The sequence below is a fragment of the Halichoeres trimaculatus genome, unplaced genomic scaffold (genome assembly GCF_033239565.1).
Source record: "Halichoeres trimaculatus isolate MK-OKI-2021-1 unplaced genomic scaffold, fHalTri1.1 fHalTri1_scaffold_19, whole genome shotgun sequence".
Taxonomy (NCBI): domain Eukaryota; kingdom Metazoa; phylum Chordata; class Actinopteri; order Labriformes; family Labridae; genus Halichoeres; species Halichoeres trimaculatus.
This window is the reverse complement of record NW_027437197.1, coordinates 14270742-14296795: the sequence shown is the minus strand read 5'-3', so window position 1 is coordinate 14296795 and position 26054 is coordinate 14270742. Positions and strand designations below refer to the sequence as shown.

Genomic DNA, 26054 nt, shown 5'->3' with positions numbered 1-26054 from the left:
AAAATGTCTATTCCTGCGTATTTTTTGTTCACTTAATGTTTTTTTTTGTTTTTTTTTTAAAGGAATAAGAAAATAATCAAACTAATTTTTAACTTTTCTTGTGGTCAATGACGCCACCACAATGCACCGGATGTAACCCTGTCACACAGATAGCTGTAGTGGTCCATGCTAGATCGTACCTCCTGCTCTTATCATACCACCTGGTTTAGACAACGATACCAGATTTAAACAGCTAAATTCTAACTTAACATATCACATACGTTAGTATTTATTCTTTTGGGGGTTTCTTTTGAAAGCTGTGAGGCAGAGGGACTAGTTAGTTAGCTTTTGTAGCCACGTTAGCTGGCTCTCCATCTCGTAACCTGGCGTCACTTCCTACTTTTGAAACTCGCGGCCAGAAAGGATCGAAACAGACATGGAGTTACAAGGTAAGTCATTAAATCAGCTGTTTTTGTCATGTTTCTTATTATTATGGTGCTACTGCTGCCTTTGTACGTCATACATATGCTTTAAAAGCTTAGTTTGAACGAGCTACTGTGTGTGCTCGTACTGTTTCGTGAATTATTGAGGTCAATGGTTTAAATCAGATCAAGCACTGGGTTGTTGGTTTCTTTTACTATTTTAACTTTCACATAGACAGTTATGGGACTACAGAGAACAGATTTTTTGAAGTACGTGCCTGTGCGTTCAGTGTTTGCGTTCAATGAGCTGATCGTGAATTTAACAGGACTAAAGATGTCGGTAGACTCAGTTATGCAGGCTCGCTGAGACGCTGCTGCCGTAATATAAACCATTTTCAGCATATAGATGTAAGAGTATAGCTTGCCCTATGAGAGAAGATGAGGAATAAAGAATCCAAGAATATCATAAGCCATTTTCAGCCTTACAGCAAATGATCCAAACAGCAGAACAGCACAAGAGTCCAACACATGAGACCAAGGGGACAGAAGGTGAAAAAGTTGACATCAGGAAGATGTCGTGATTTTACCATATTCAAAAAATTGTTGGATTATTAAGAAAGAAATTGTTCATGCAGCTATAATTTGATCCTTAAACCCCATAGCTCACCATTATCTCAATCGGGACTCGGCTGTAGCGTGATACCACTTCCAGGGTTTGATGAAAGCCCGTCCGAAAGACATTTTCTAGCCATTTGTTTATGTCAAAAGAGGGAAGCATTAGTGTCTTGTGTCGGTTCAGGTGCGGTTCTGTCGTTGAGGATCATCACCAGTTTTGAGTTTAACATCTTTCTATTTTGTCTCAGTGGGATCTGAACCTATGACTCTTGGGTCTCCCACGTCCCCGAAGCCAATTGCTGGAGCTCAGTTTCTGCCTGGCTTTCTAATGGGTGACCTGCCTGCTCCAGTTACCCCCCAGCCGCGGCCCTTCAGTCTTACCTCGCCCCTCGTGGAGAGCACAGGTAGGTGCTGTCTGTAGTTGGACACCCACATTCAGATCAGCTGACTCTTTGCATCCTATTGGTTCATTTGTTTTATCTTCTGCTCTTCAGTTGGAGGAGGGGGAGGCGGAGGTTCTGCTCCACAGCCTGTTGTCCCAACCCCTAAAGACAAAAGTGGAGCCCCTCCTGTACGGAGTATACATGATGACCTTGTAAACGTAGCGACGCCTCTGAGCGCACACCGGCAGGTGTTTCCAATGATGCAGTCTCCTCTATGTGCACGTGGGGCCTCCACTCCAGGTACACGCAACATCCCTGCAGCTCATAGTACCTGCTGTACTGCTAGTATTTGTTGTAAATTAACAAAATCTATCTTCAGGTGTGCAGCAGGTGTGTTTGTCTCCAGCTCAGGTGGATCCCTTCTACAGTCAAGGGGAGGCTCTGTCATCGGAAGACCTGCTGGACCAGACATGGGTCACTGTATTTGGGTATTTAAGCTGCTTTAATAATTACAATAACTGGCTTTAATGCTTGCTATAACACAGGTTATTCTACATGATCCCTGTTTTTTTGTTTGTTAGTTTCCCCCCAGCCTCAGCCTCCTACATCCTGCTGCAGTTTGCTCAATATGGAAACATCCTCAAACACACGGTGAGAAGAGAAACACACACACTCTCTCTCTTTCTCTCGACTCTAGGGTTAAGTATAGATAGACAGAGACGAACAAAGCAAGACAAAAAATGCTAACTTAATGGGGTATTTGCTTTCTGACAGATGGCATCTCCCGGCAACTGGATGCACCTTCAGTATCAGTCTAGACTTCAGGCAAGGAAAGCTCTGTCCAAAGACGGAAAAGTGTTCGGAGACGCCATCATGGTGGGAGTGAAGCCCTGCATAGACAAGGTCAGTTCCTGTTTTAACTTCAGGGTGTCTGATTAGTCCTTAGATGTGTTTTGAAGCCTGACATTCCATTTCTTCTCGTCTGTAGAGTGTAATGGACAGCAGCATCGCAGTCTCTTCTCCCCTCTCCACTTCCTTTTCCACCTCCACTCTCCCCTCCACTCCCCGTTCTGCTATCAGACCGCTCAGTGCAGCCTACAAGAACTCCAGCAGTGACTACCAGGTGACCTCAGACCACATGATTGACATCCTTACATGAAAGTCTAAGCCAAGCTTTTTTCTAACTTTAAGGGTGTGTGTGTGTGTGTGTGTGTGTTAAGGTGGTAGCAGACAGACAGACACCCAGAAAAGACGACAGTTTTGTCTCCAAGGCAATGGAGTACATGTTTGGCTGGTGACAACACGGAAGGCATCATGGAAAACCACAGCATCAGATGAGAGAGAGGGGATTCATTGGACAGATGGATGTCACTACAGTGTGTGTGTGTGTGGTGTGTGTGTGTTTGTGAGAGTGTGTGAGCATGTCTGCAGATCAGGGAATTTTTTTGTCTCTCTCTTCTTTTATGAGTGTTTTTTAATGTTTTTCTCTCAATAAAGTTTCCTGATTTCAATTCATTTAAGCTTTAGTTTTATTTACAGAATGTGTTCTCATAGCAGTCACTGGATAGAGCTGTTAAGTTTGAAGACTTCATGTACAAAGCCAAGAGTCTTTCTCTATAGCTGGAATAGATTAAATTCTAATGCAAGGAGTTAAACTGTGACATTATTATTTTTTTAAACAAAAAAAAAATTCTAAGCAGCGAATTGTTAGACCAAAACAGCCCCATTCCATAAAAACTTTTCTCCCGATATGCAATAATATCATCATGGACTGATGAATGGACAGAAATGTGCACATTTATTTCATTAAATGTCATCACCCTCACTAGATGGGACCAGAGTAACTAGTTAAAAGAACAAGAATTAATGTTTTTATTACTGTTTGCTTGAAATACCAGATCAATTACTACAGTGCATCCATCTGACTGGGGCTTTAAGTGTTTTTAGTGGTTGCTTCTGAAGCTCCACCACCTCGATGTTAACAGTCAATCTGGTAGCATGGTGTAGTTTGTCATGTTGATTTAGTAAATAGAGGTTAAGTTTTAGTCTTTTTCTGGTTAAACTGGTGTGAGACCATTCAACCAGAGCACAGATTCACTTTTCTGAAATTTCAAGTATAATTTTGTCCAGCAGATGGAGCCACAAGTACAGCCACACAAATCAAGGGAGACCTATTATGTGAACTGCACCTTAAAACTCATCAAACCATCTTTTTTGCTGTGAAACATAGTGAAATGAAGTTTTTGTCTATAAAAGTAGCAGAGGAGAGCCACAGAATATGAAGTCAAAAAATAATTTATAGACTTCAATCCAGTGCATGATGACCGTTACAAGTTTTAACTCACACCCACTCTGTCAGTTCTCTATCAAGTTAGGCAACATATTTTGAGTAGGCAGGTGTACCTCACCTGCTGGGAAAGCCAGTGCTCATCACTGATGACTGATGAATAACAAGGAGTTATTATGGTGGAAATATACTCTCGTATCTTCCTGCCTGACTTGCCACAAAGCCTCAAACAGGTAAAGTGAACAGTCAAGATTACAGCATGAGTAAACATATCAAGTCCCTCTCTGTATTTTGAACACTGAGTCATCACAGTCATGTGAAGCTTTATTTTCCTGAATAGGGACTTCTTAGTGGTAAAGTAAAGGGGAGATTTCTTAGTCATGAAACCTCTCAACAGCTGATCTCTCTCCTCATAGCCAATTACTCGTGGTGTACCTGATCCTGGCGACATATGGTCTCCTCTGCCCTCACTTTGCTGGTGTAGCATGCAGTGGAGGATAAATGACTGGATCAGGCCACACAGCCTGCACTGACTGTATGCAGAACAGACGGCTAAAGGAAACAGAGAGGGGGGATGTGAGAGGTAGGGACAGGGAGGATGGGGGGAGGATTTGGTTCAGCTTATGTTTGACCTTCCTGACCTAAATAGGAACGTTAAAAGCAATATAATGGAACAGTTGACCAATTTAAACAACTTCAAGAACCATACAAAGATTGTGTAATAAGTCCTCTCTTATTCAGGTCTTTGAGTTTCAGTCGGCTCAGCTGCATGTAGTTTCTCTGGGCCTATGGTCCTAATAAGGTTATTTTGGCCTGCTTGAAAAAAAATGCCACGGCATCTGGGTCAATTTCTTAATGTGTTTGGAGTATTCCAATCCTGTCTATCCAAGGAGCAGTTTTTAATACGATCAACCCTGGTGCACGTGAAATCTAAAAGGTCTACTTGCTTGTTCTCTCCTGAGAGGGGGACAGATTCAGCCCTCCTGGTCAGGAGTGTGTACCTATGAAGAGTATGTCTGTACTTTTCATTGTTTAAGATCTACAGCTAATCACTTTGATGTGTTAGTGTCACAAGTATCCACACACTTCTATTAAAAACAGCCCTAGATAACCTATGCGTTTAGTGTTTTTCACGCATTTAATGTGGTATTGAAGTCTATGTGAAGCATCGGTGTTTTAAAGACACATTTCTAACGATACTTGGTTTGAAAAGAGAAACTCTAGCCAAGATGAGTTTCGTTTGTCTCTAGTAGCTTTTTCTTATTGAAGGCCAGGGATGAAAAAAAGTCTCGCGATATTTGCCAAGCAACTCCCTGGCCTCGGGTTACAGAGGGGACGATATCTCGCGCTACCTGCGCACTTGATGCCTCATTCCACCACGATCAAGCCTGCCGGGAGGGGGTTTCTATTCAGCAGCTCCACAGCAAGCATTTCATCCGGAAACTTGAACGGAATTTATATTTATAACTAACACCGCCGTTTTATTTATTTAAAGAAAACGCAATCGTCTAGATAACTTTATATACGTAACTCAAGGTCGTTATTTGTACAGATAAGGAAGTTAGCGTTCAAGCAAAGCCGGGCCGTGCTAACAAAGAAAATCCTTTCTCTTCAGAAATAATCCCCCACTTCTCTCTTTAGTTATGAGTCATGTGGTCGTTGATAATCCACACGGTCTAGATCAGCAGGTGAGTACTTTTAAAAGTTTTTCATTGTGGTGATGAATTTGGTAATTTTCCGATGCGCACATGTAGTTTCGACGGAGAAACAGGTACATTAGCATTGAGCTAACGCTGCGGCTGCTAAAATGGAGGTTTGATGTGGAAAGGATTGTGATGGCGGAGCTCTTCACTCCGCTGTGCCAGACAAACATTTCAGTGCTTTGTGTCTCTGTAAGCGATCAAACAGTGAATACAATTCATTTCAATATGGCTTAGAAAGCATTCTTTATCGAGTTATACAATAGTTTGTGAAAATAGTCGAAGATAGTTGACGTAAGGGAACGTGCCGGTATTCTGAGCTAGCCGGGCTAATGCTCGGCCTTCTCAACCTGAAACGTGGCGCAGGAGAAAATGTTGGCACCGGCTTTATTGTCTGTTTATGTTTCCCAGAGCTAAGGGGCCAGAGTTAACCAGTCATTCTGTCAGAATGTGTTTGGATAAGTTTTGACTATATATGACACACCATGTATAGTATTTATCAGTATATTTTTATAATTATCAATTTTTAGTTGGGTTGAAAGTAGTCAAGATGGATGTGCTGTGCAATGTTGGATCAGTTATGTGTCATAAACCATCGAAATATTAAAATGCTCTCGGATTTACTTAACTTCTGCTTTGATAACACGACGCTGGAGTTGGCATCTTACGCGTGGCTTCCGATTTGGCTGTAGATATACGGCTAGGGAAACAAGGCCCCGATCCAGAACCACTACATCATGACATTTTAAATGTGGGCATGACCGAAGTAAAGAGTCTACTAACTCAATAAAACTCGAGATTACTTAGGTTAAACCTGTTTTTCTATTTAAAAACTGATTTCACTGCACCTTTTTGGTGAAGATCTCATAACGACCAGGTTGTCCAAAACCCTAACACTTCGACCCTAATGATTGAATACGATTGTCCTTGACACATAGCACGGATATATATTTCCAAATATTGTATCTACATTTGTGAGAAAGTAAAAGGGTAAATTCAATGCTGCCATCAACTGCGCTTGTATATTGACTTTTTTCAATAGACATCTGCTTTGAGCAAATCTGAATCTGTGCGTCAGAGACTGGAGTAATTAGGGCCAGATCAATACAAGTGGTATGAAGCAGGATCAAAATATATTTGCTCCTAACAGAGAAATTCTGTAAAAAAAAACAAAAAAACTCTTTTTTTCTAAAGCATGTGTTTGATAATTAAGCCCATGCATAGAGGTATGAGTAATGGTCTTTGCATTTTTTTAATATTTTAATATTGCTTTGAGGCCACACGCCTCAAACTGTTTAAAGAAGTCTATATAGACCCTCTGGATGATCAATACAGTGCCAGTGTAGTAAATTCAACAAATGAACCCTACTAGATGTGTAAGTAAATTGTGTTTGGTGTAGCACCTTTCACGTGGCATAGCCACTATCTTACAAAAATATTGAACCAACAAGGGAGATTGGCACATCTGTTCATATTTGACAAGACTAATCCAGTGTGCGAGGGAAAACTTCTATGTTGTTGTTTTTTGTTTGTCTTGGCAGAACACACAGTGTTCTGTGAAAACATGCCAGACTTTCAAGAAATCACTGAGGTTATTTTTGACAAACTTATTGAATGAACAACTGTTTTATTGAATTGTAACTATTTATTTTCATCTTTCTTTGCAGCTTGCTGCCCTAGACTTGAACTCTGCTGACGGACAAGGCGGCGGAACTGGCAGTAAGTATAAAATATCAACTTGCAGGAAAAATAACAAAACCTGATTACATAAGTTTTTTTTTTATGGTTGTGTGTCTCTGTTTTGATCATTTAGAGTATGGAGTATTATACTAAACAGTGTGGATATAGTTGTATTTTTTGCTCATTTATTTGAGGACAACGCAGATAGTGTACATATAAAAAGCACCCTGTAGTTTATTATTATAAAGTTTTTTTAATGAGTTCATAGCTCTCTAACTGGAAGCCATATCAGCAAATGTAATTATCTGATCCTAACTGGTAAATGACTGGCATACATTTTTTCCCCATAGGGCGTTACATTCCACCTCACTTAAGAAACAAAGATGCTCCTAAAAATGGTAAGTCATACACTGAACCACGGTCAGAGCATTCACACAGGTATCAGGTGTGGTATTCTTACCATTGAACCCATCAGAGCATGGTAAAAGCAAGCACAATTGAGAAAAAACAATTGGTGAGAAAAGCTTGAACACATTACCAGTTCAAAGCAGCTGCTTTTGCAGTGTTTGATTCTTTCCACCATTAGACTGACATCCAATGCACAGAGAGCGAGGGGAGAGAGTGGTGTTGGTGGTTCTCTGTCTGTGCATGAAAGCTTATTTTGGCAGTAGGGCAAGTATTTGGTAAAATTGTGTTTGCCTGCAACATTCATTTCAGGCAGTTCACCAAACTGTCTGATTTTGGACAAACATTTTAAAGAAAAGCAAACGTCTCTTGAAGTTTCTTGTTTTATTAAAGAGGAGTGCTAGCTGTTGGCTGCTCTGATACAGGGAAAAGTAAGGAAAGTTTGGTTACATAATTAATGACATCTCTTGACTTCAAATGTTTTTTTAAAGCCAAGTTGATATTTTTATTAACTTTTGGTGCTGGTTTAGCCTCTCAAAGGCTTTAATATAGGGCACATGTCCGACATTTACAGTCAGATAAATCAACAGTTTTACAAATAAACATTTTGGAATCATGATACTGTGTCATTGCACACTTGACGTTTTTCTCGTTTTACTGTTTTCTTGTTCCACAGCAGGAAATGCTTATTCCGCTGCTAGACAGTGCGGTTATACAGTGGCACCAGTAAATCTCTGTAAGTCCCTTCTGTCTGCTTTCGCTGAGGGCAATCTGCATTTTCAGATGCATGAAATAGCCATTTTTACACAGCAGCAAAGCCAGTGCAAAGGGGGAGAGGGATGAAAAATGAATGGGATGAATTGTGTCATAACTACAGGCTAATTTTGATACCAGCAAAGCTTCTCAAATCGTAGTTTTTTTTTTTGATAATTTTGTTAAATAAACATAATTAATACATAAACATTCTTATCAACTGTATATTCAGCCCTTATTTCACCTGCAATGTTGCCAAGTTTCTTCTAAACAGTGCCCACAACCATGGCAGGCAGAGTGTCAGCAAAGACAAAACAATAACTGTACATCAGGATGGGATGACTGTGCGATTGGTAACTATTAGTGTTAAGTCAAGCCCCAATACTCATACTGCATGAGCAAATAACTATGGGAGAGTCTTTTTATAGCCTGCTTCCCTACCTTTGCTCAGGTTACCCAAGACTGGCCTCTCAAGAGCTTGCCTTTTACCATGCCTACAGTGGGGGTTGGCGAAACAGAAGTGGTATACCTTGACCTCTACCTGCATGTCATGCCATTAATGTAGTGGCATAGTTTTTATAGTTTATTTAACTGAACACCAGGGCATAATTGACATGCCCCTGCTTTGTCTTGGTCACTTAGGAAAGCAGCTGAAATCTGGGCCTAACACAAGTTTGTCAAAGCTTGCCAGTGAAGTGATGCATGATGACGGTGCGGCTGCACTGCATCACTAGTGTGACTGTTTTACTAACAACCACCTGAGAACCCACCTTTAAATGCAAACAACATTCAAACCCTGTTAACTGTAAGTTCTTGAATAAAATCAGGGATTAGAATTTGTAAATCAGTGTCACAGCTTTGCACTGCTGCTTTGGCATAAGATCTAGCTCTTTATTAATCACAAGTTCTCCCTTTTTAGTTCTTAATGAATCTTTTTTGCTTTCTAGTGTTTGCCGGTGGCATGCTTTGAACAGCAATAAAGAGATTATAGAACACAGAGTGCTGCAATCCTGAGTGCATGCAGGCTTTGTTCCAGGAGATTTCTTTGGTTGGTCATTTGTCCTTGGTGTGAATTTGGAGTAACAACTGAAATCTCCCGTGCATTAGGTGGTGGAACAGAAACACACACTTCCCTGGCACATGATTGAGCACTGACTTGTAGTGTTTGACTGAAGACCAAATACATTTTGCAGTCTCTAAAGTTGACCAGGCTCACAAGGGAAGCCTGGGTTTGGGATGACAGAGTTCATTGACAAGGGGCAAATAGGTGCTGGCCTATAACAAAACTGTGCAAATGATTTTATTTCCTCACTCCACAAAGTGTTGGATTGTTGTTTTTATTAATCATAATCCCAATAGTGTCACATGTCAACTTTCTTTTGAATCCATTGTTTTGTGGTTTTAATTTCCTTCTTCATGAAGGCTTTATATATTATTGAGCTTTATTGTTTAGCAGTGCACTTTTGTATTACTGTATTGTTTTGGTGTGTTTGGTTGGTTGGTTTGGTGTGCCAAGGTTTGCATTGCCAAGCTTTTGGTGTTTTTCAGCGTGCACATGCAGCTCTTTTTGTTGAATCCTAGTCCCAGCAAAGAAATCCTGATGCATATTTTTGCAGTTAGTTCTCAACGGACCCCCTTTTTTTTTTTACATATTAAACAGACACTTCCTTGATGACACTTAAAAAAGACTGATGAAATCAAAACAGTAACTCCTCTAAAATACTCACCAACTTAAAGAAATTTACCTCTGTTAGTTGAGTGGGTACCACTTTGACTAATATTAAATGCATCAAGATGTACCTAATATGAATTGATTCCCTCAAATCAGCAGCACTTATCTTGAATTAGTATAGTCCTGAGTCGTTGAATGGTTTTCCTTAAGGCTGAGTTAATTACTGGTCAGTCTGCAGATTTCAGTTAAGATTGACAGGCATAGAACCACCCCCCTTAGCTTGACACATTTTGTAAGATGCTGGATCTTGAGGCCTTTCTGGTGGTTTGGCCTCAAGCTGCTACCCATCCAACTTAGTGGCCCTTAACAGTTTGAGTTTTACTCCCACCTCTTCCCCAGCCTGCGCTGATAAAAGAGGCCATCAATGGGGCAATGACGCAGCCTGTGTGTGCAACTGGGCAGATTGTTGTGGTAAAAGTAAATGTCATCCTTTTGAAAAAAAAAAAAACAGCACAGTTATAAACTGTAAGGCAAGGGTATTTAATTTCCAAAAAAATCATTTGTCTGCAGTGTCCCATGCACAAACATAGAACTTGCTTTGAATTTTTTGTAGTGTTGGAAGAACTGTAACATAGCGGTTGTTGATGCTTTTTGACTTTAAATTGAAGTAAATTTTTAGCTCTGGTTGTGGTCTTTTTGCATCCCACTTTAGCAAATTTGGTCATTGATTTAATTAGCACTGGAAGAAACTTATGGCTTATGTCAACTTTGAGTTTTTTAACATGTGCTCCACAACCTTAAACTCTGTCTTCTTCTGTCTTCCTGTGAAGATTCTCCTGGATGGGATGGTGGACGCAGCAATGGATTTGTGAATGGTTACCATGACAACCGCACAAACGGGGGCTTTGGAGGCCGAGGACCCCCTCGCAATGATAGAGGTGGGCGAGGCGCCTACCGTGGTAACAGGGGTGGAGGCTCGTTTAATCAACCATTACAGAATGCAGGTGGGGAAATCCTGTCGTTCCTTAAAAATAATACCAGAAGAAGTAGAATAATCTAAGAATAATATTAAGCTTAAACTATTTAAACTCAGCCCTCCCCCCACCCTTATTTCAACCATAATGATGCAATACTACAGTTCGGTAACAGCTCTGCAGAGTAGATTTTACAATTATAGACCTGCGCTGGATTTCAGATTATTCTTTTTACTTTACTTTCCCTGAGGAATTTATGGTGCTCCAGTTTCAGTTAGAGGAGATGCCTCTGAAGGCTGATCTTTCAGGGAAAATCTCTATCTGAAAAATCCGACAACTCACTTTTGGTTCTTAACAGGGTTTGGCAATTATGACAACAAGGACGGCAACTGGGGAGGACCACCCAGGGATGCTTCCTACAGCAACTTTGGAGGACGCAATGATCGCTCCAAGACAGGCTTTTACAATGACCGTGGGGCAGGCTCAAGGGGAAGGTGTGTATAGTTCTATATTTTCATATTCACACTTTGGCAGCAGACAAATTAAGTGCAGTACTCAAGACTGTTGTGATCTGTAATATCCTCACATCTGGATTCTTAACACTATGAATTTCTTACAGATATGAGCGTGGAGGCTTCGCTGGTGGAGGAAACACTCGTTGGGTGGAGGACGTCAGAGAGGAAGATTGGTCCAAGCCCACTGCTCCCAACGAGCGCCTGGAGCAGTAAGTCAGATGTCTGCTCCTGAACTACAAACTTTTCTCCCTTTTTTTAATGTGTTTAACCCTAACTTCTGCAAAACTTTGTCTATATAGTGAGCTTTTCTCTGGAAGCAACACTGGCATAAACTTTGAGAAGTATGATGACATTCCAGTGGAAGCCACCGGAAGCAACTGCCCTCCCCACATTGAGAGTGTAAGTCCACACAGTTATTTAAAACGATCATTTATTGAACCATTAAAATGTTCAAGTATAGTTTGTGTCACAACTCAGTGATTGTTATTCTTTCTGTAGTTCCACGACGTGGACATGGGGGAGATCATCATGGGGAACATCACCCTGAGCCGTTACACTCGGCCCACCCCGGTACAGAAGCATGCTATCCCCATCATCAAGTCCAAGAGAGACCTGATGGCCTGTGCCCAAACTGGTGAATGAAATTTATTACTTTAGCGTAGATAAACTGGTTTAAAGAGTTATTTAAGACAAGTAAGGGTTGTCCTCTGTCGGATACCATACCATCGCACTGAAACTAGAATGTATTATCCCTGCTGTGTTTCAGGCTCTGGCAAGACTGCTGCCTTCTTGCTGCCAGTGCTGAGTCAGATCTACACTGAGGGGCCCGGGGACGCTCTGCAGGCCCCTAAAAGCACTGGACAGGTACTTAAGAAGGCTGTTTATGTCTGATCTGTTTCTATTTGTTTCACTTTTCGATTAAACACATTTTCTCACATTCTTAGGAGAATGGAAGGTACGGCCGCCGTAAGCAGTACCCCATCTCCCTAGTCCTGGCTCCAACCAGAGAATTGGCTTTGCAGATCTACGATGAGGCCAGGAAGGTGAGCTCCTAGCAGATATCTGACTGTCATTGAAACCAATGAGAGGAAGTTGTCCGAATATGGCAGTTTGAAGCTGATTTTTTGTCTTACTTTATAGTTTGCCTATCGCTCCCGCGTGCGTCCCTGTGTGGTGTATGGAGGTGCTGACATTGGACAGCAGATCAGGGACTTGGAGAGAGGCTGTCACCTGTTGGTGGCCACACCTGGACGTCTGGTTGATATGATGGAAAGGGGCAAGATTGGCCTTGACTACTGCAAGTACGTATAGCTAAGGATGCTTGTTAAACATTTTTTATTAAGAGATTAAAGCTTTGTTTTCTGATAAAACGTGTCGCTGCAGCTATCTGGTCCTGGATGAGGCTGACCGCATGTTGGACATGGGTTTCGAGCCACAGATCAGGCGTATCGTCGAGCAGGATACTATGCCACCTAAAGGCATCCGCCAGACCATGATGTTCAGTGCTACCTTTCCCAAGGAGATCCAGGTAAGTACCAGACTCCTCAGAGCTGTGATAACATTCAGAGTTAAGTTTAATCTTGTTTAATGAAATGGGAATCAGATATTTATGTTTGATGTGTTTATCGGTGTAGATCCTGGCTCGTGACTTCCTTGAGGACTACATTTTCTTGGCAGTGGGCCGTGTTGGTTCCACCTCAGAGAACATTACCCAGAAGGTTGTCTGGGTGGAGGAGACTGATAAGAGGTCCTTCCTCCTTGATCTGCTCAATGCCACAGGTGAGACCAACACACAGACGCATGTACAGTTAGACCCTTTCCCCTTTCCCATGAAGGCCACTTTGGACTCTAACCCATCATCCCGTGTTTGTCAGTCTGCCTCATATCAAGCTAATATTGACTCTGCTACATCTCTGCTTACTTAACAAATATTGATCATTATAGCCAGAGCTCAACGTGAAAGATAAAGTATCAAACATGCAGGGGGAAACGGGCGCTGACAGCGACATGTAGGGGTTTCTCATGATGATCTAAAGCTGTGATTTCTGTGTGCTGAGTAGCCTCACATTTACTGGCCGGTTTGGTTTTATCTTAGTTATTCCCAGTGAGGTTCAGGAAAATGTGACAGAGGCCCCAGAGAAGCCTGGTAAGTATAATCATATACCATAACTTCACTCTGACCCACAAGCCAGAAACATCACATCCCACAGCTCATCCTGTCCCTCGCTCCCCGGCTGACTTGCTGCCTTACTTCTGTTTGTTTCGTTCATTTTTAAAAAAGCTTCTAAGGACATTAGGTTTGCCTCAGTGTCCTGGACACTGCTGCTGAGGTCAGCTGGCTCAGTGCAGCCATGTTGGCTGGTTGTCATATAAAGAGCTCTCTGTTTCCATGAGTCAAGTCTGTGCTGTTATAACTGTCATGGCCATCTGTTAGAACAGGGAACAAGAAACTGTATGCAGTAGGGCTGCAAAATGTATCGTTTCGATATATAATCACAATATGTCCATGCACAGTATTTATATCTTAAGGTTATGCTATATATGCAATATGTTATGCTTGTTCTAGAAATGTCTCTAAACACTACTTTTCATGGATTCATATCTCTGGCAAAATATTCAAGCCCATTAAAAGGCAAAATGGGGAGGGGGACAAAGTCTGGAGGCACTTTCTGCTTGTGATCCGTAAATATCCCTGTAATATTATTTGGTCGTGGAGAGAAACTTTAAATATTGGACCTCTGTGCAGAAGCACTGTTTTTGACTTAATGTGAGAATAGTCACTTGCAGGAAATACTATAGATCAATATCAATAATTAACAGATATCAACATGATTAAAACTCACTGAACATAAATAGCATTCAAAGAGGCAGAGAGAGCTGCCCCTCAAATGTTAAGAGCAACATCTTTAGAACTTACCAGCTGCAGCTGCTTCCATAAAAAGCAACATGCTGTGCAATTTATGTCATGAACAGACTTGTTAAAGCCCACACTTGGCAGTTTAAAGACCAATGTAAAGAGGCTTGGGGTCGTCAGCTGCAAAAAAATAAGGCCTAAAAACACTCAGGCTTTTGTAGCTCAAGGAAGATGGAGCTCTGCTGGACATATATTGTGTTTTCCATGTATGTCCCAAAGTGTTTTGGATAAAAACTCCTGGGTTAACTGTATGAACTACTTGAATTGATGAGAAAAATTAAATCCATCAGGTTTAAATGTCAACAGCAAAATCTCCAGAAGTTGTTTTAGTCATCATCGTAGGAAAATCTTAATCACAAAATTTCAAAGAGGTGGCTTTGGAAAAGAAATGATTTGTAACTAAAAGTGAAAGCATGGCTGCTGAAATTTTCAGCCAGTTTCCGGTGGTCACTGAATGTAAAGCTTCTTATGCAACCCCTGTCTCCATTCCTAAGTTTTCATTTTGATCTTTCTTTTACTTCATGTTCTTGCAGTTGCTGACCTTTTTTAGTGACAACCTTATGTTCCTGTTCCCATTTTCTTTACGTTAAACTTTCACCCATATCCTTGTTTCCCTTTACCAACATTTTCTTTCCCTCTTCCTCCCTTCTTTCGTGCTCTTCATCCTGCTCTCCTCCCTCTTGTTCCCCCTCTCAATTCTCTTAGGCAAAGACTCCTTAACTTTGGTGTTTGTGGAAACCAAGAAAGGAGCAGATGCTCTGGAGGACTTCCTGTACCATGAGGGTTATGCCTGCACCAGCATCCATGGTGACAGATCCCAAAGAGACAGAGAGGAGGCTCTGCACCAGTTCAGGTCTGGACGCTGCCCCATCCTGGTGGCTACAGCTGTAAGTATTGAGTGCTCTGAATTTAGGCTTCTGAACTTGGACCTTTAGTTGGCTGGTTGGTCTTCTTTGGTGTTGACTTTTCAAATATTCATTCAGGTGGCTGCTCGAGGTCTGGACATCTGCAATGTGAAGCACGTTATTAACTTTGACTTGCCCAGTGACATTGAGGAATACGTTCACCGTATCGGCCGTACGGGACGTGTGGGCAATCTTGGTAAGGACTCTTCTTTCTTAATTAAATTTATATTTGAAACAATATCTAAAACACTGACCTGAAAGATCAAGTGTGAGCTTATCTTGCTTTATTTTTGCAGGTCTGGCCACGTCGTTCTTTAACGACAAAAACAGCAACATAACCAAAGATTTGCTGGATATTCTGGTGGAGGCCAAGCAGGAGGTTCCCTCCTGGCTTGAGAGCCTGGCCTATGAGCACCAGCACAAGAGCAGCAGCCGTGGGCGCTCCAAGAGGTAAATAAATACAGATCCATTTTGTTGACTTACATGTTTATAAAACCATCCAAGTCTTCACGTAAGAGTCTTGTGAGAGGAACCCTGACCATGATATTTAAAAATCTTCCTTTTCATCTCCAGGTTCTCTGGTGGATTCGGAGCCAGGGATTACCGTCAAACGTCCGGAGGAGGAGGCTTCAACAGCAACCGTGGAGGACGAAACACTGGAGGAAGCCGCGGCTTTGGTGGAGGTAAGGAAGAGAGATCTCTTTTTTTCTTAAGGTCAAACTTTCCTCTAAATGGGACCATTTGTGAAGATTTATGTCTGATTAAGATGGTCAGGACAGAAAGACAGCTCTTGTCTTTTTGTAAATTATAGCGGTGGTGATTTGTAGGTTTTTTTTTATATTAAGGGAAACGCATGATTGGAGGAAGGAAAGTTGCAGAGACTTTTAAGTTGTTTCCTGTCTGACTTCTGACCTTGTCCTTCACAGGTGGCTTCGGTGGCAACTTCTACAGCAATGACGGCTACGGAGGAAACTACAGCCACTCTGGTAGTGTGGATTGGTGGGGCAACTAGTCACCATAGGAATAGGTTGCCCTGCCAACCCAGCCCAATGGAAACCACATGTTAACTTAAGCCAGACCATACCAAACCCTCCCTGTGTAGCTTCACTGACACACAGTACATTACCAACCCTGGTTCTCTGCCATTCGCTTCTCTCTCAAAGGAAGTGCAGCACGACGCAAAGGAAAGTCACCAGCACGTGCAAAAACGCACCGGAGAGCGCAGAGACTCGCACACCTCAGAGTGAGCATGGATGCTGACATGCATTGTCCGATAGCAACTTCGGGCTTTCATTGTTCAAAGTATTTTTGTTCTTTTTGTGGAAAAAACCCCAATCGAATAACCTGAGGATCATTTGTATGTTAATGTACTGTGCCTTTGGAATTTAAACAGGAAATCTATGTTTTCGTTTCACCAGACGAACATGGCCAAGAGCTCAAAAAATTTGATTTTAAGATTCTTTTGTTTGGTGAAAACTATTAGGAAGGTAAAATAAGCTTGGACTTAATCAAACCTTGGCAAACACTGGGTATCGTGGCTCTGAGTCATGATTCCATTTGAACTTCAAATTTATTGCAGGAACAACATGTAGCCTTTTATAGTGGAACAGCTTAATGGAGCCATTTCTCCGTCTAATCAAACTGGGCCACTCTGTGAAGCAACTGTATTTGAATCCTTCGGGACAGTTACATTTGTTTTTCTGTTTTCTTTTTTTGCTCACTCTATCCTGGACAGGCTCCTTTAAACGGGTGTGACAGTCATTCCTTACGTAATCTTAACAAACACAGAAGTCATTAAAGCTCAGTACCAGAACACACTGAGGTTTTAAACAGGATAATCTCTGCTGGAAACTTGTTACTCCACATTTTTCAATTGACTCGACAGTGTTACGGCAGCTAGTATGTTACCGAGTGCTAGCTACACTAAGTGGGCGGTGTTTTTTGTTTCTTTCTACTTGAGACATTTTTGGTGCAGGTGTGTGCAAAATTGAAAAACTGACTTCTTCAGTTTTTTGATTTTTGAATTGTTTCTCTACAAATATGTATCAAAACAAAAAATGCCTGCCATCTTGAAAGTGAAGTTCAAAATGGCCGCACAAAGGACCACAGCATCGGGGGCACAGCGTGGTGTTAGTGTTTAACCATGAGGCTCAGATGGTATTCTACGCTTGCAAGTGTTTTGTTTTTTGGTCAAGGAAGGAAAGACACGAGAATTGAGTCGCAGGCTTAACTTAATTACCAAACGTTTTCTCTTTTCAAGCTGCGTTGGAGGCACGGTTCATCTTGATAAGATACAGGCATTCTGAGGATCACTGAGGTTTAAACAGCGGAGCAGAGTGCTCAGCAGCACTCCAGACACTTGGGTTCAGGGGGGGAGGGTGGGTAGCAGGCATGGGGCGCAGATTTCAGTGCACCGCCATCGTCCGCAGCTTTGGTTCCTCCATCGCTGTGTCGTCTTACTGTGGAGGTGGCCAATGATCAGGGAGGGAGGGGGTGCTTCCACCTCTTTATTAATGTACTGTCAGGTCCTCTGAGTTTATCTGCTCAGATGTTTCTAAAAATCCAGAGCAGGCTTTTCCTCTCAAAGAGGAGCAGCCATCGAGAGGAGGAGAGACGGGGTGTTCTCACCCTAATTTTTCTCACCGGCTGTGTTGTGCCTTGAAATCTTTTTTGTTTTTTAAGAAATTGAACTAAAAGCGGATGCACTGACAGTGTTGAGAACTTGAGATTGAATGGTGCTACTTGATTTAGGTGTGTAGGCCCTTGTACGTCGTGCCCATCAAGTTTTACAAAAGTTCTTTTATTGCACATCTAGAGTTTTATATAGATGTCTTGGATATGTGTCCTTAAGCTTCCAAATATTGTGTGAGAGGAGATTGTTGAAAAACGCAGCTTGTTTACAAAGGGGAAGGGTTCTCAACGTTTAAACCAGGATTTATTTGGGACCAGGGGATTTAGCAGTTGGGGGAATTTAGCCATTTGCACAGATTTCTAGATTCTACTTTTGCTGCTAGTTTTGTGTAATTTATTAAGCATTTTTGACAAATATTTATTTTTGTAAGCCTCAAAGTGATTCTTTGAAAGTTTCAGAAACTTGACCAAAAGACAGTAACAAAAACACTGGCACTTGAATGTTGAATGTCACCTGTATGCGTGAAATTTATATATTTCGGGGTAGTGTGAGCTTTTTAATGTTTAAGATACATTGGACTCAGTCAATAATATCCACAGCTGTTTCAGGCCTCCTCAGGGCCGGTCATCTCTATATGATAATTGGTCAACAAAATTTGAAATGGAATTGAACAAACATGCCAAGGTTTGGAATATAGCTGTCAAAAGAGCAAATAAATTTCCGAAGCATATCAGTGCAAGAAGTGTTCAGATTCTCCAATTGTGTGCATTATTGATTCTTTACTCTAATTTGACCTGATGATTCTTTTCTCCAGTGAATGTCTGGCACATGGCAATCCTTAAAGAAACAAACATGTGGTTTATTCTCATTGTTGTATTTGCATTTATGAATCCTCCGGAGTTCTCTGTGAATGTGCAGCAGGTCTGCGCCACAGCTGTCGGAAACATTCAGGATTAACGGGAGGTTCTGCGCACATTGAACCAGAGACACGTTCCACATTGTGCAGAGAACCCCGGAGCTCTTTAGACGTAGAATTTGCTTTCTGTATTAGCTTATAGGCCACTGCACTGCATGGGAAAATACTCAGCTGTGCAATTGTATGATTTTACCAAAATAAAATGTTTGAATGCAAAAGTACCTGGAAAAGTCAAGCATGTTTCATGAAGACTTGTTTACTGTAGTTGTGCTGAAAAAAACCTGTAGCAAGCAGCTTGTTGCTGCCCTGTGTGGATACGGGGCAGAAAGCAGGCGGCAAAATTCAATTTGGTATTGTAGATTGGATGATGGGCTTCGTTTCTTTTGGAAAAAAAAATATAAAGTTTTCATTTGTAAATTCAACTGTGTCAGTAGTTTCATTTCCCCAATCAAGTCTGTGATCGCTGTTTCTCACATAGAAAAACTGGAAATGCATGGTATTTATCCCTTCACTTATCAGGGGTCCAAGTTTTTATTTCAGCAGGAGTTTCAACACATTTTTGAAAAATGCTTAGATTAAAAACTTGAATTAAAAATTAGCTTGGAAAACCAGGAATAAAAAGTAGTGAGAAACTAGACGCAACTTCTAGGGAAACTTTGTAGACTTTGTTTCTTTGCAATGAGGCACTCCTCAAGACAGCACGATGTTGACTGATCACTGCTTTTGAGCAAGTTGTAAACACGTTTATTTCGCTTCAAATTGTCTTTTTTTGTGATTTATAAATTTAATTTGTGAATTCTCTTGTCTGCAGCAAGCCTCAAGCGGACTCTCAAGGAACTGCATCTTATGCATCTACTTCTTATTTGACAACTGAGGGTTTGCTACTCATGCAGTATATCCAGAACACAAGTTATGTTCAAATGCATCTGAGTTTTGTTTCAACAAGGAACGGAAAGATTGCCGTTGCAAAAACGGACCTAAACTTAGTCTGCAGAGGAAGATTTTTTTTCTTAATGTATTAGTTTTTCTGTTTTAACCCCCACAAAATGCAATAATGGGTGTGGTGTTTCTTGCACGTGGAAAAATGTTTGTTTGATACTGCAGTTCCACTAGTGTTCACTCTAGGCTGCCCCTAAAATAAGTCTGTCCCCACAGAGCCTTGTGGTAAATTTCCCAGCTTTACATAAACATGTTAACAGCCTTGTACAAAGATAATTGAGCCCATTTCTCAATCATGATGACCTCACAGAGCTAATTATTTCATAACTTTTTTGTTTTGAACATGTCTTGGAATATTTGGGGGTTGCCTCCTTGAGTGACAGGTAGGGGTGTTTTTAGCCTTTATCCAGGTTGCCTTTGCTCCGTCTCTCATCGTTTCTAGATTAACTGGATGTAAGATGGTGTCAGCAACTGCCACCTTTAGGCCTCTCAGCACCTCTTCAGAAACCTCTGACCAGGAACATGGTTTTTCAGGAATCTGTCCTCGTCTCAGTCCACCAGCTTCAGATGATTTACCACTCACAGCTCACAGGGCCTCACGTCTGGGTGTTGTGTTTGGGGCTTTAGAGGTGTTACAGTCACACAGCTGAATCTCTAATGACCCAAATCCTGTCAGACTGTCACTCAACATGTTGACATCGTCTCTTGCCATGGTAACCAGACGTGCAGCCTCCAGGCGATGAGGCCTGAGAGCTGATCTTTGTCATGAATCATTCTGCTAAAACCAGGTTAAAATGATGAACCAGAAAAAATAGAGAGAAACAGCTGACCTGGATTTTATTCCTTCGTAATGCTTGCTGTACTTTGACAAAAACGTGTTGTCATAATCGGGATAAAAAGCACGCTGAGCCTTTTTTAGGTTACTCTTAAAAAGGTCAGATGATCTCTAATGTGCTGAGTGGTTTCAGCAGGAGGCCATGACGCTCTGAAATCTGGTTGTATAATTTCTATCATTTTTTAAAAGATGACGTGGATGATGTTTGAGGGGAATATAAAGAAGGATCAGTCAGTGAAAGCTGCACGCAAGCCCTGCAAAAAATCTGAACAAGTGTTTGATTTTTTGTAGAAAATGTCGTAATATGAGCCTCATGCATCTGACAAGTCCAGACAAATGTTGTAAGTTAACATATCAGAAGACAAAAATGACATCTGATTTACTTAAAATTCTGCTAAGGGGATGAGAAAATGTTCTTGTTCAGTCTCTTGTAACCAGACATTGTTTTTTTTTTACAAGACACTAAACACATCAGCAAATTTTTCTCACCCCACTGGCAGAATTTCTCGTTCTTGCTCTAGTTTTCTGTCATAGGTCATACACAAACATTAGCCTTAATTTCATTCTGTTTTATAACCAACAGAAATCATCTCACTGGAGCTTTAAATCAGACTCATGGTGAGATGATTCACAAACATCCTGACATCTGAGTCTTATTTAACAGATCAAATTGATCGCCTTTCATCAGATCTCACCCTGACGAAGGCTGATCCCATAATCCATTTCAACATCTACATTTATGTCAAGTTTGATGCTGTCTTCGAGCTGTGTGTGTGTGTGTGTGTGTGTGTGTGTGTGTGTGTGTGTGTGTGTGTGTGTGTGTGTGTGTGTGTGTGTGTGTGTGTGTGTGTGTGTGTGTGTGTGCGCGCGCGTGTGTGTGTGTGTGTTTCTCTGCTCAGCCTCGCTTTGATCTGAGAGCTTTGCTTCACTCCTGTAATCCTGCAAAACGTACAACTCCATCTCCATCTCCACCTCTCCATCACTGCATCACTCTCTCCATCCAGGGGGATTTGAGTGCCATTAAGAGATGGCTTTTTGCTGTGTTTGTGTGTGTTGTGGAGCACTCGCACACACACAAACAGTGGAGAGGGGGAAGGATGAGGAGTGAAAACATCACTTCAGCAGGAGGACTGTGTCAGGACGGAGCAGCTGGCTCGGCTGGAGGTGCTACCAATGGAGAACATGGACACACATGTTTGGACTTTTCACACACATGGACACAAGAGTCTGGAAACTTCTAAAGGTGAAATCTGATTTACCTCACTCTCACTGCTTGTTTTACTTCTTCTTCTCTGAATTTAAACTCTGTGCTTCCTGTCAAAGTCAAACTGAGCCGCTAACTTTGGAAAGTGGATCACTGACGGATGTGAGGCTTTGTCACACTTTTATGTAACTCTCAGTGGTTCATTATTCTGTGCTGCTGTGCTCTTTTTGTGCTGTTTCAGACCTCTGTTAATCCTGGCATGTCCCAGATGAGAGACTACAGTAATGACTGTCATCACTTTCACTGGTCAGTTCCAATCCCTTCACCCCTCTTCTCTTCTTCCTCCTCTTCAGCTTGAAAATTTTGAAAAATAAATCTGTAAATCCTCCAGTTTGAATCTAATTTTCAATCAGCAAATCAGAAAATCTAAGCTTGGGTTTGTTTATTGCTTTCACATTAAGATTTAAGTTCTTTAAAGCATCAAGAAAACACATTTTAATGATAACTGTTCTTCATTGATCAGCCTAAAAGGCCGATGTGGATCCGTGGTGCACTGGATGAAATCCGGTGCACAGACAGTCCCTATTGTTGTGAGCTAATCTCTGATGTAAGCTGTTCTTTCTTAATCACATCATCGTTTCAGCAGCAGCTGGCAGGGAGACAGTTCAGTCATGAAGCTGCTGATCAACGTGTCACAGACATCACATCAGACTTCAACCTGAAATACCTGCAGCTGATCAGACATTTGGTGCTCATAAAGATTAAGAGGAGTGATTTTTTTCACATAAATCTTGATTTTATTGCAGTCAAAATGAATAACTGTGGATTAAAATTGAGATCAAACATCAAACCGATGACAGTTATAATACAGTCAACGTGAAAGCTGCTTCAGACTTCTGGATTCATGTTAAATGATCTGTTTTGACTCCACTGGGTTTGTTTTTTTGCACGATACACGTCAAAATGGGTGCAGTGACAAAGATGAAAAAACATGAGAATGGTTCATTTTTGCATGAAAACAAGGCAGTTCCTCAATATTATAATAAAAGTATCTTTCGTGTAGTTAAAACCAGGTGTTTTGTGGAGTCTTGAGTTGAAGGCTCCTGGTTTGAATCCTCAGCTTAGAGAAACGTCTTTCCTTCTTCACCTTTCAGCGCCTATTTCTGGTGATTTTAGAGGAAATTTGAGGGATCAGTTCATGTTACTGATAAATCATCAATATGATATAAAAAAGACTATCATTGGTGACCAGTCTTTGGTCAAAAAGGGGAAATAGCTTTTGGTGATGACAAACAGCTGACAGAAGAGAAAACCAGTCTTAATTCAATACAACAGGATCTTAAAGCACTGGTGAGGAATTGGTGGTATTTAGTGGATTCTTCTTGTTTTTTTGTTTTTTTTTAAATATTATTCTTCACTTTATCCCTCTTCCAGTCTCTGTACTGTGCCTGCTGCCTCAGGCAGTGCTGGCACGGTGGGCGTGTGTCCGGGCCTGTCCAGCGTCCTGTTCCTGCACGCAGGAGAAGAGCTGCAGCGTGCTGTGTGACCGCTCCGGCCTGGCTGAGCTCCCTAAAGAGTTCCCCTGCGAGGCCTCAGCCATCAATCTGGACAAGAACCGGCTCAAGTTCCTCTCTGAGAGGGCGTTCGGTACCTTGCCCTCCCTCAAGTCTCTGTCTCTGGACCACAACAACATCTCCTTCATCACTCCAGGGGCATTCAAGGTCTGGAATATCTCTGGCTTTTCTTTCCCCCTCACTTTAACTTGTTGGGTTTAATTCTGCAAATCAAAAAGCTGCTGTAAGACTTTTTACGATCTCACATCCAACACCTGTCTCCCTCTCCTGCAGGGCCTCTCCAACCTGGTGGACCTGAAAATGGCACACAATGAGTACATCAGCTACCTTCACACTAGGACGTTTACAGGGTTAAAGAAGCTGGTGCGTCTGGATTTATCCGACTGTAACCTCTTCAACATCCCAGATCGCATCTTCATTGAGCAGACGGCGCTGAGGGAGCTGCTCTGCTTCCAGAACAACTTCAGGAGGATCCCCGGGGCCATCAGAGGCATGGAGAACCTGACCCACATCTACCTGGAGAGGAACAAGATTGAGGCGGTGGCCTACAACTCACTGCTGGGCCTTGGGAGTCTGAAGTAAGTCACAGGCGAAAAGAGACTCATGATGATAATTGATCAGCTGTAGGAAGCATTTTAATACTTAATAGCTTTCTTCAAAGATTTTGCAGGAAATTAGAGGCCTAATTTTCAGATTTTGTTCTGAAATGTGGATGTTTTTCTGTCTTTGCCTCTTTAGGAGAAAAAAACATCTGCTCCTGTGTTTGTGAAACTGTTGCAGATGATTTGTTGATTTGCTTGTGTTTGATTGATTTGCATTTGTTGGGAATATCTGCTAAAAAACAGAGTCCAGAAACTGATGAGCCCATTTTCAGATTGAACACTTTGATTAACAAGTCTTAAGTATCAAGAGAAGACAGTTGCTGCCTTTGATCAAAGAGGTCTGATATCTTGGTGGATTGGTGCAGCATCAGAAGCTTTCAGTTTACTGTTCAGTCTTATTTCTCAATTGTCACCTAAGATCATAATCTTTGGTAAGAAAGTGAGAGTGAAATCTTGCCGTCTTATTGTTTCATCCTTAAAGAGCCAGAGTGAAGCTCAGAAACCTGAAGGGTTGGTAATTCAGTGTTTTTAGGATTCACTTGAGTGCCTTACTTTGGGTTTTTCTCTGGATAAGGTAGAAAAATAGGGGCAGAACCATGATCTAATCTTGCCTGGAAATGCTTCAAGAGGAAAAGGGTGACTGGAAAGGGAGAAGATAGCAAACCTTATTGCCAACATCTGATCTCTTTCTTAATTCTTAATTTGTCGTTGGCTGAAGTGTCTTTGTTTCTTAACTCTGGTTCAGGGGTCCCTTAAACCAGAAACCACCTTTGTGTGAAGGACTTAGTGTGAGATTATCATCCTGATCCTAGAGTCCAGCCTCTAAATCTGTCTTCTTTCGATCTCAGGTACCTGAACCTCCAGGAGAACCGCATCAATGTGATCCACGACCAGGCCTTCCAGGACCTGGTGCGACTCGAGAACTTCTACCTCAACGACAACCTTCTGGCTGATTTCCCACGGCTCGCCTTCAAAGGTCTCACCCGCCTCAAGATGCTCAACCTCGGGGGAAACCAGATTACCAATGTGTCTAAGACCTGGTTTGGTGACCTGGTGGAGCTGGAGGTCCTGTACCTGGACAGGAACCAGGTGCTGTACATTGAAGAGGGCACATTTGAGAACCTGACGAGCCTGATCACGCTGCACCTAAACAGCAACAACCTCACCACACTTCCGTTCCCAGTTTTCCAGCCCATCTACTTCCTGGGTCGCCTGTACTTGTTCAGGAACCCTTGGGAGTGCGACTGCGCCCTGGAGTGGCTGAAGGAGTGGATGGAGAGCTACAAGCTGGTGCGGGACATCCCCTGTGCCTCGCCTTCCTCTGTCGCAGGGCTAGATCTCAGTGAGGTGGTCTTCGCCAAAGTGAACGGCACCTGCGTGGACCCTGCAGAGCTGAACCTGACCACGGTGTCCTCAGAGATTGTCTCCACCACGGAGAACCGCTTCATCAGCCTCATCTCTAAACTGCTGCAGCAGGAGCTCAAAGAAGAGATGGGGAATAGCACAGAGAGCCTCCGCAATGGGACTCTGCTGGAGCCTGAGGATGGACAGCTTTCTGCAGGGGTCGGAGGTCAAAGAGAGCAGGGGCGCAGCTCTTTCCTCTACTTCCTGGTGGTGTGGCTGATCCTTGCTTTGATCGACCTTTCGAATGTTTGTTTCTGTCTGTCTTGCACATGAGCGCTCAGGAAGGATTGTGTTTCCTGTTGTTGGGGAAACGTTACAGAGTAGCTTTTTAATTGCCACCGTGAGATAAAAGATGATTTCAGAGGATTCCACTTCCTCGAGAGTGTGTTCACTGCCAAATGTAGGATTTTCAGAATTTCTTCTTTGTTTCTAGTGGCGTGCAGGCTGAATACTTTCAGCTCCTCTTATGGGAATGACTGACCTTGACGCTGCTGTTTGAAAAAAATAATCCCTGATATTTATAGGTGAACTATTTACAAAAGAGAAACGGCACTGACATGTCTGCTCTGTCTGACGATGTTCACGTTGTATGCCGCAGGATTCGTTGCTCGGGTGTTAATTCAAACTGTGGATTACTGTCATTTAAGTGTAAATGTGAGCCTCCACCTTTTGTTGCGTAACACTCAATTTTTAATTACTGGTAATATTATGTAATATTCACGTCTTTATTTTGTATTTTCATTC

At 42.0% G+C, this 26054-nt stretch overlaps 3 protein-coding genes across 9 annotated transcripts; all 3 read left to right on the top strand.

Annotated features, from left to right (window-relative positions):
* The first annotated feature begins 110 nt into the window (after nt 1–110).
* On the top strand, nt 111–2853 carry nup35 (nucleoporin 35). The gene is made up of 8 exons (XM_074695109.1): nt 111–428; nt 1265–1420; nt 1511–1699; nt 1779–1887; nt 1981–2050; nt 2174–2302; nt 2388–2522; nt 2620–2853. Exons 1-8 carry the CDS (start codon nt 416–418, stop codon nt 2695–2697), a joined length of 879 nt encoding a protein of 292 aa, XP_074551210.1. The 5' UTR covers nt 111–415; the 3' UTR covers nt 2698–2853.
* Nucleotides 2854–5022: 2169 nt separating this feature from the next.
* ddx3xa (DEAD-box helicase 3 X-linked a) lies at nt 5023–18092 on the top strand. 7 transcript variants are annotated; one of them, XM_074694704.1, is made up of 20 exons: nt 5023–5374; nt 7054–7105; nt 7417–7464; nt 8148–8207; nt 10727–10834; nt 11229–11364; nt 11490–11594; nt 11685–11784; nt 11884–12019; nt 12152–12249; nt 12330–12428; nt 12526–12686; nt 12769–12913; nt 13020–13164; nt 13481–13531; nt 15005–15186; nt 15283–15400; nt 15501–15654; nt 15778–15887; nt 16131–18092. In XM_074694704.1, exons 1-20 carry the CDS (start codon nt 5330–5332, stop codon nt 16214–16216), a joined length of 2139 nt encoding a protein of 712 aa, XP_074550805.1. In that variant the 5' UTR covers nt 5023–5329; the 3' UTR covers nt 16217–18092. The 7 variants fall into 7 exon arrangements, with proteins under 7 accessions (XP_074550805.1, XP_074550808.1, XP_074550802.1 ...); XM_074694701.1 differs by having other exon boundaries at nt 5024–5374; nt 10727–10900; XM_074694707.1 differs by lacking the exon at nt 13481–13531.
* Nucleotides 18093–21653: 3561 nt separating this feature from the next.
* Nucleotides 21654–25930, top strand: nyx (nyctalopin). The gene is made up of 5 exons (XM_074695472.1): nt 21654–21769; nt 21972–22036; nt 23165–23451; nt 23578–23882; nt 24755–25930. Exons 2-5 carry the CDS (start codon nt 22015–22017, stop codon nt 25581–25583), a joined length of 1443 nt encoding a protein of 480 aa, XP_074551573.1. The 5' UTR covers nt 21654–21769; nt 21972–22014; the 3' UTR covers nt 25584–25930.
* Nucleotides 25931–26054: the final 124 nt, after the last annotated feature.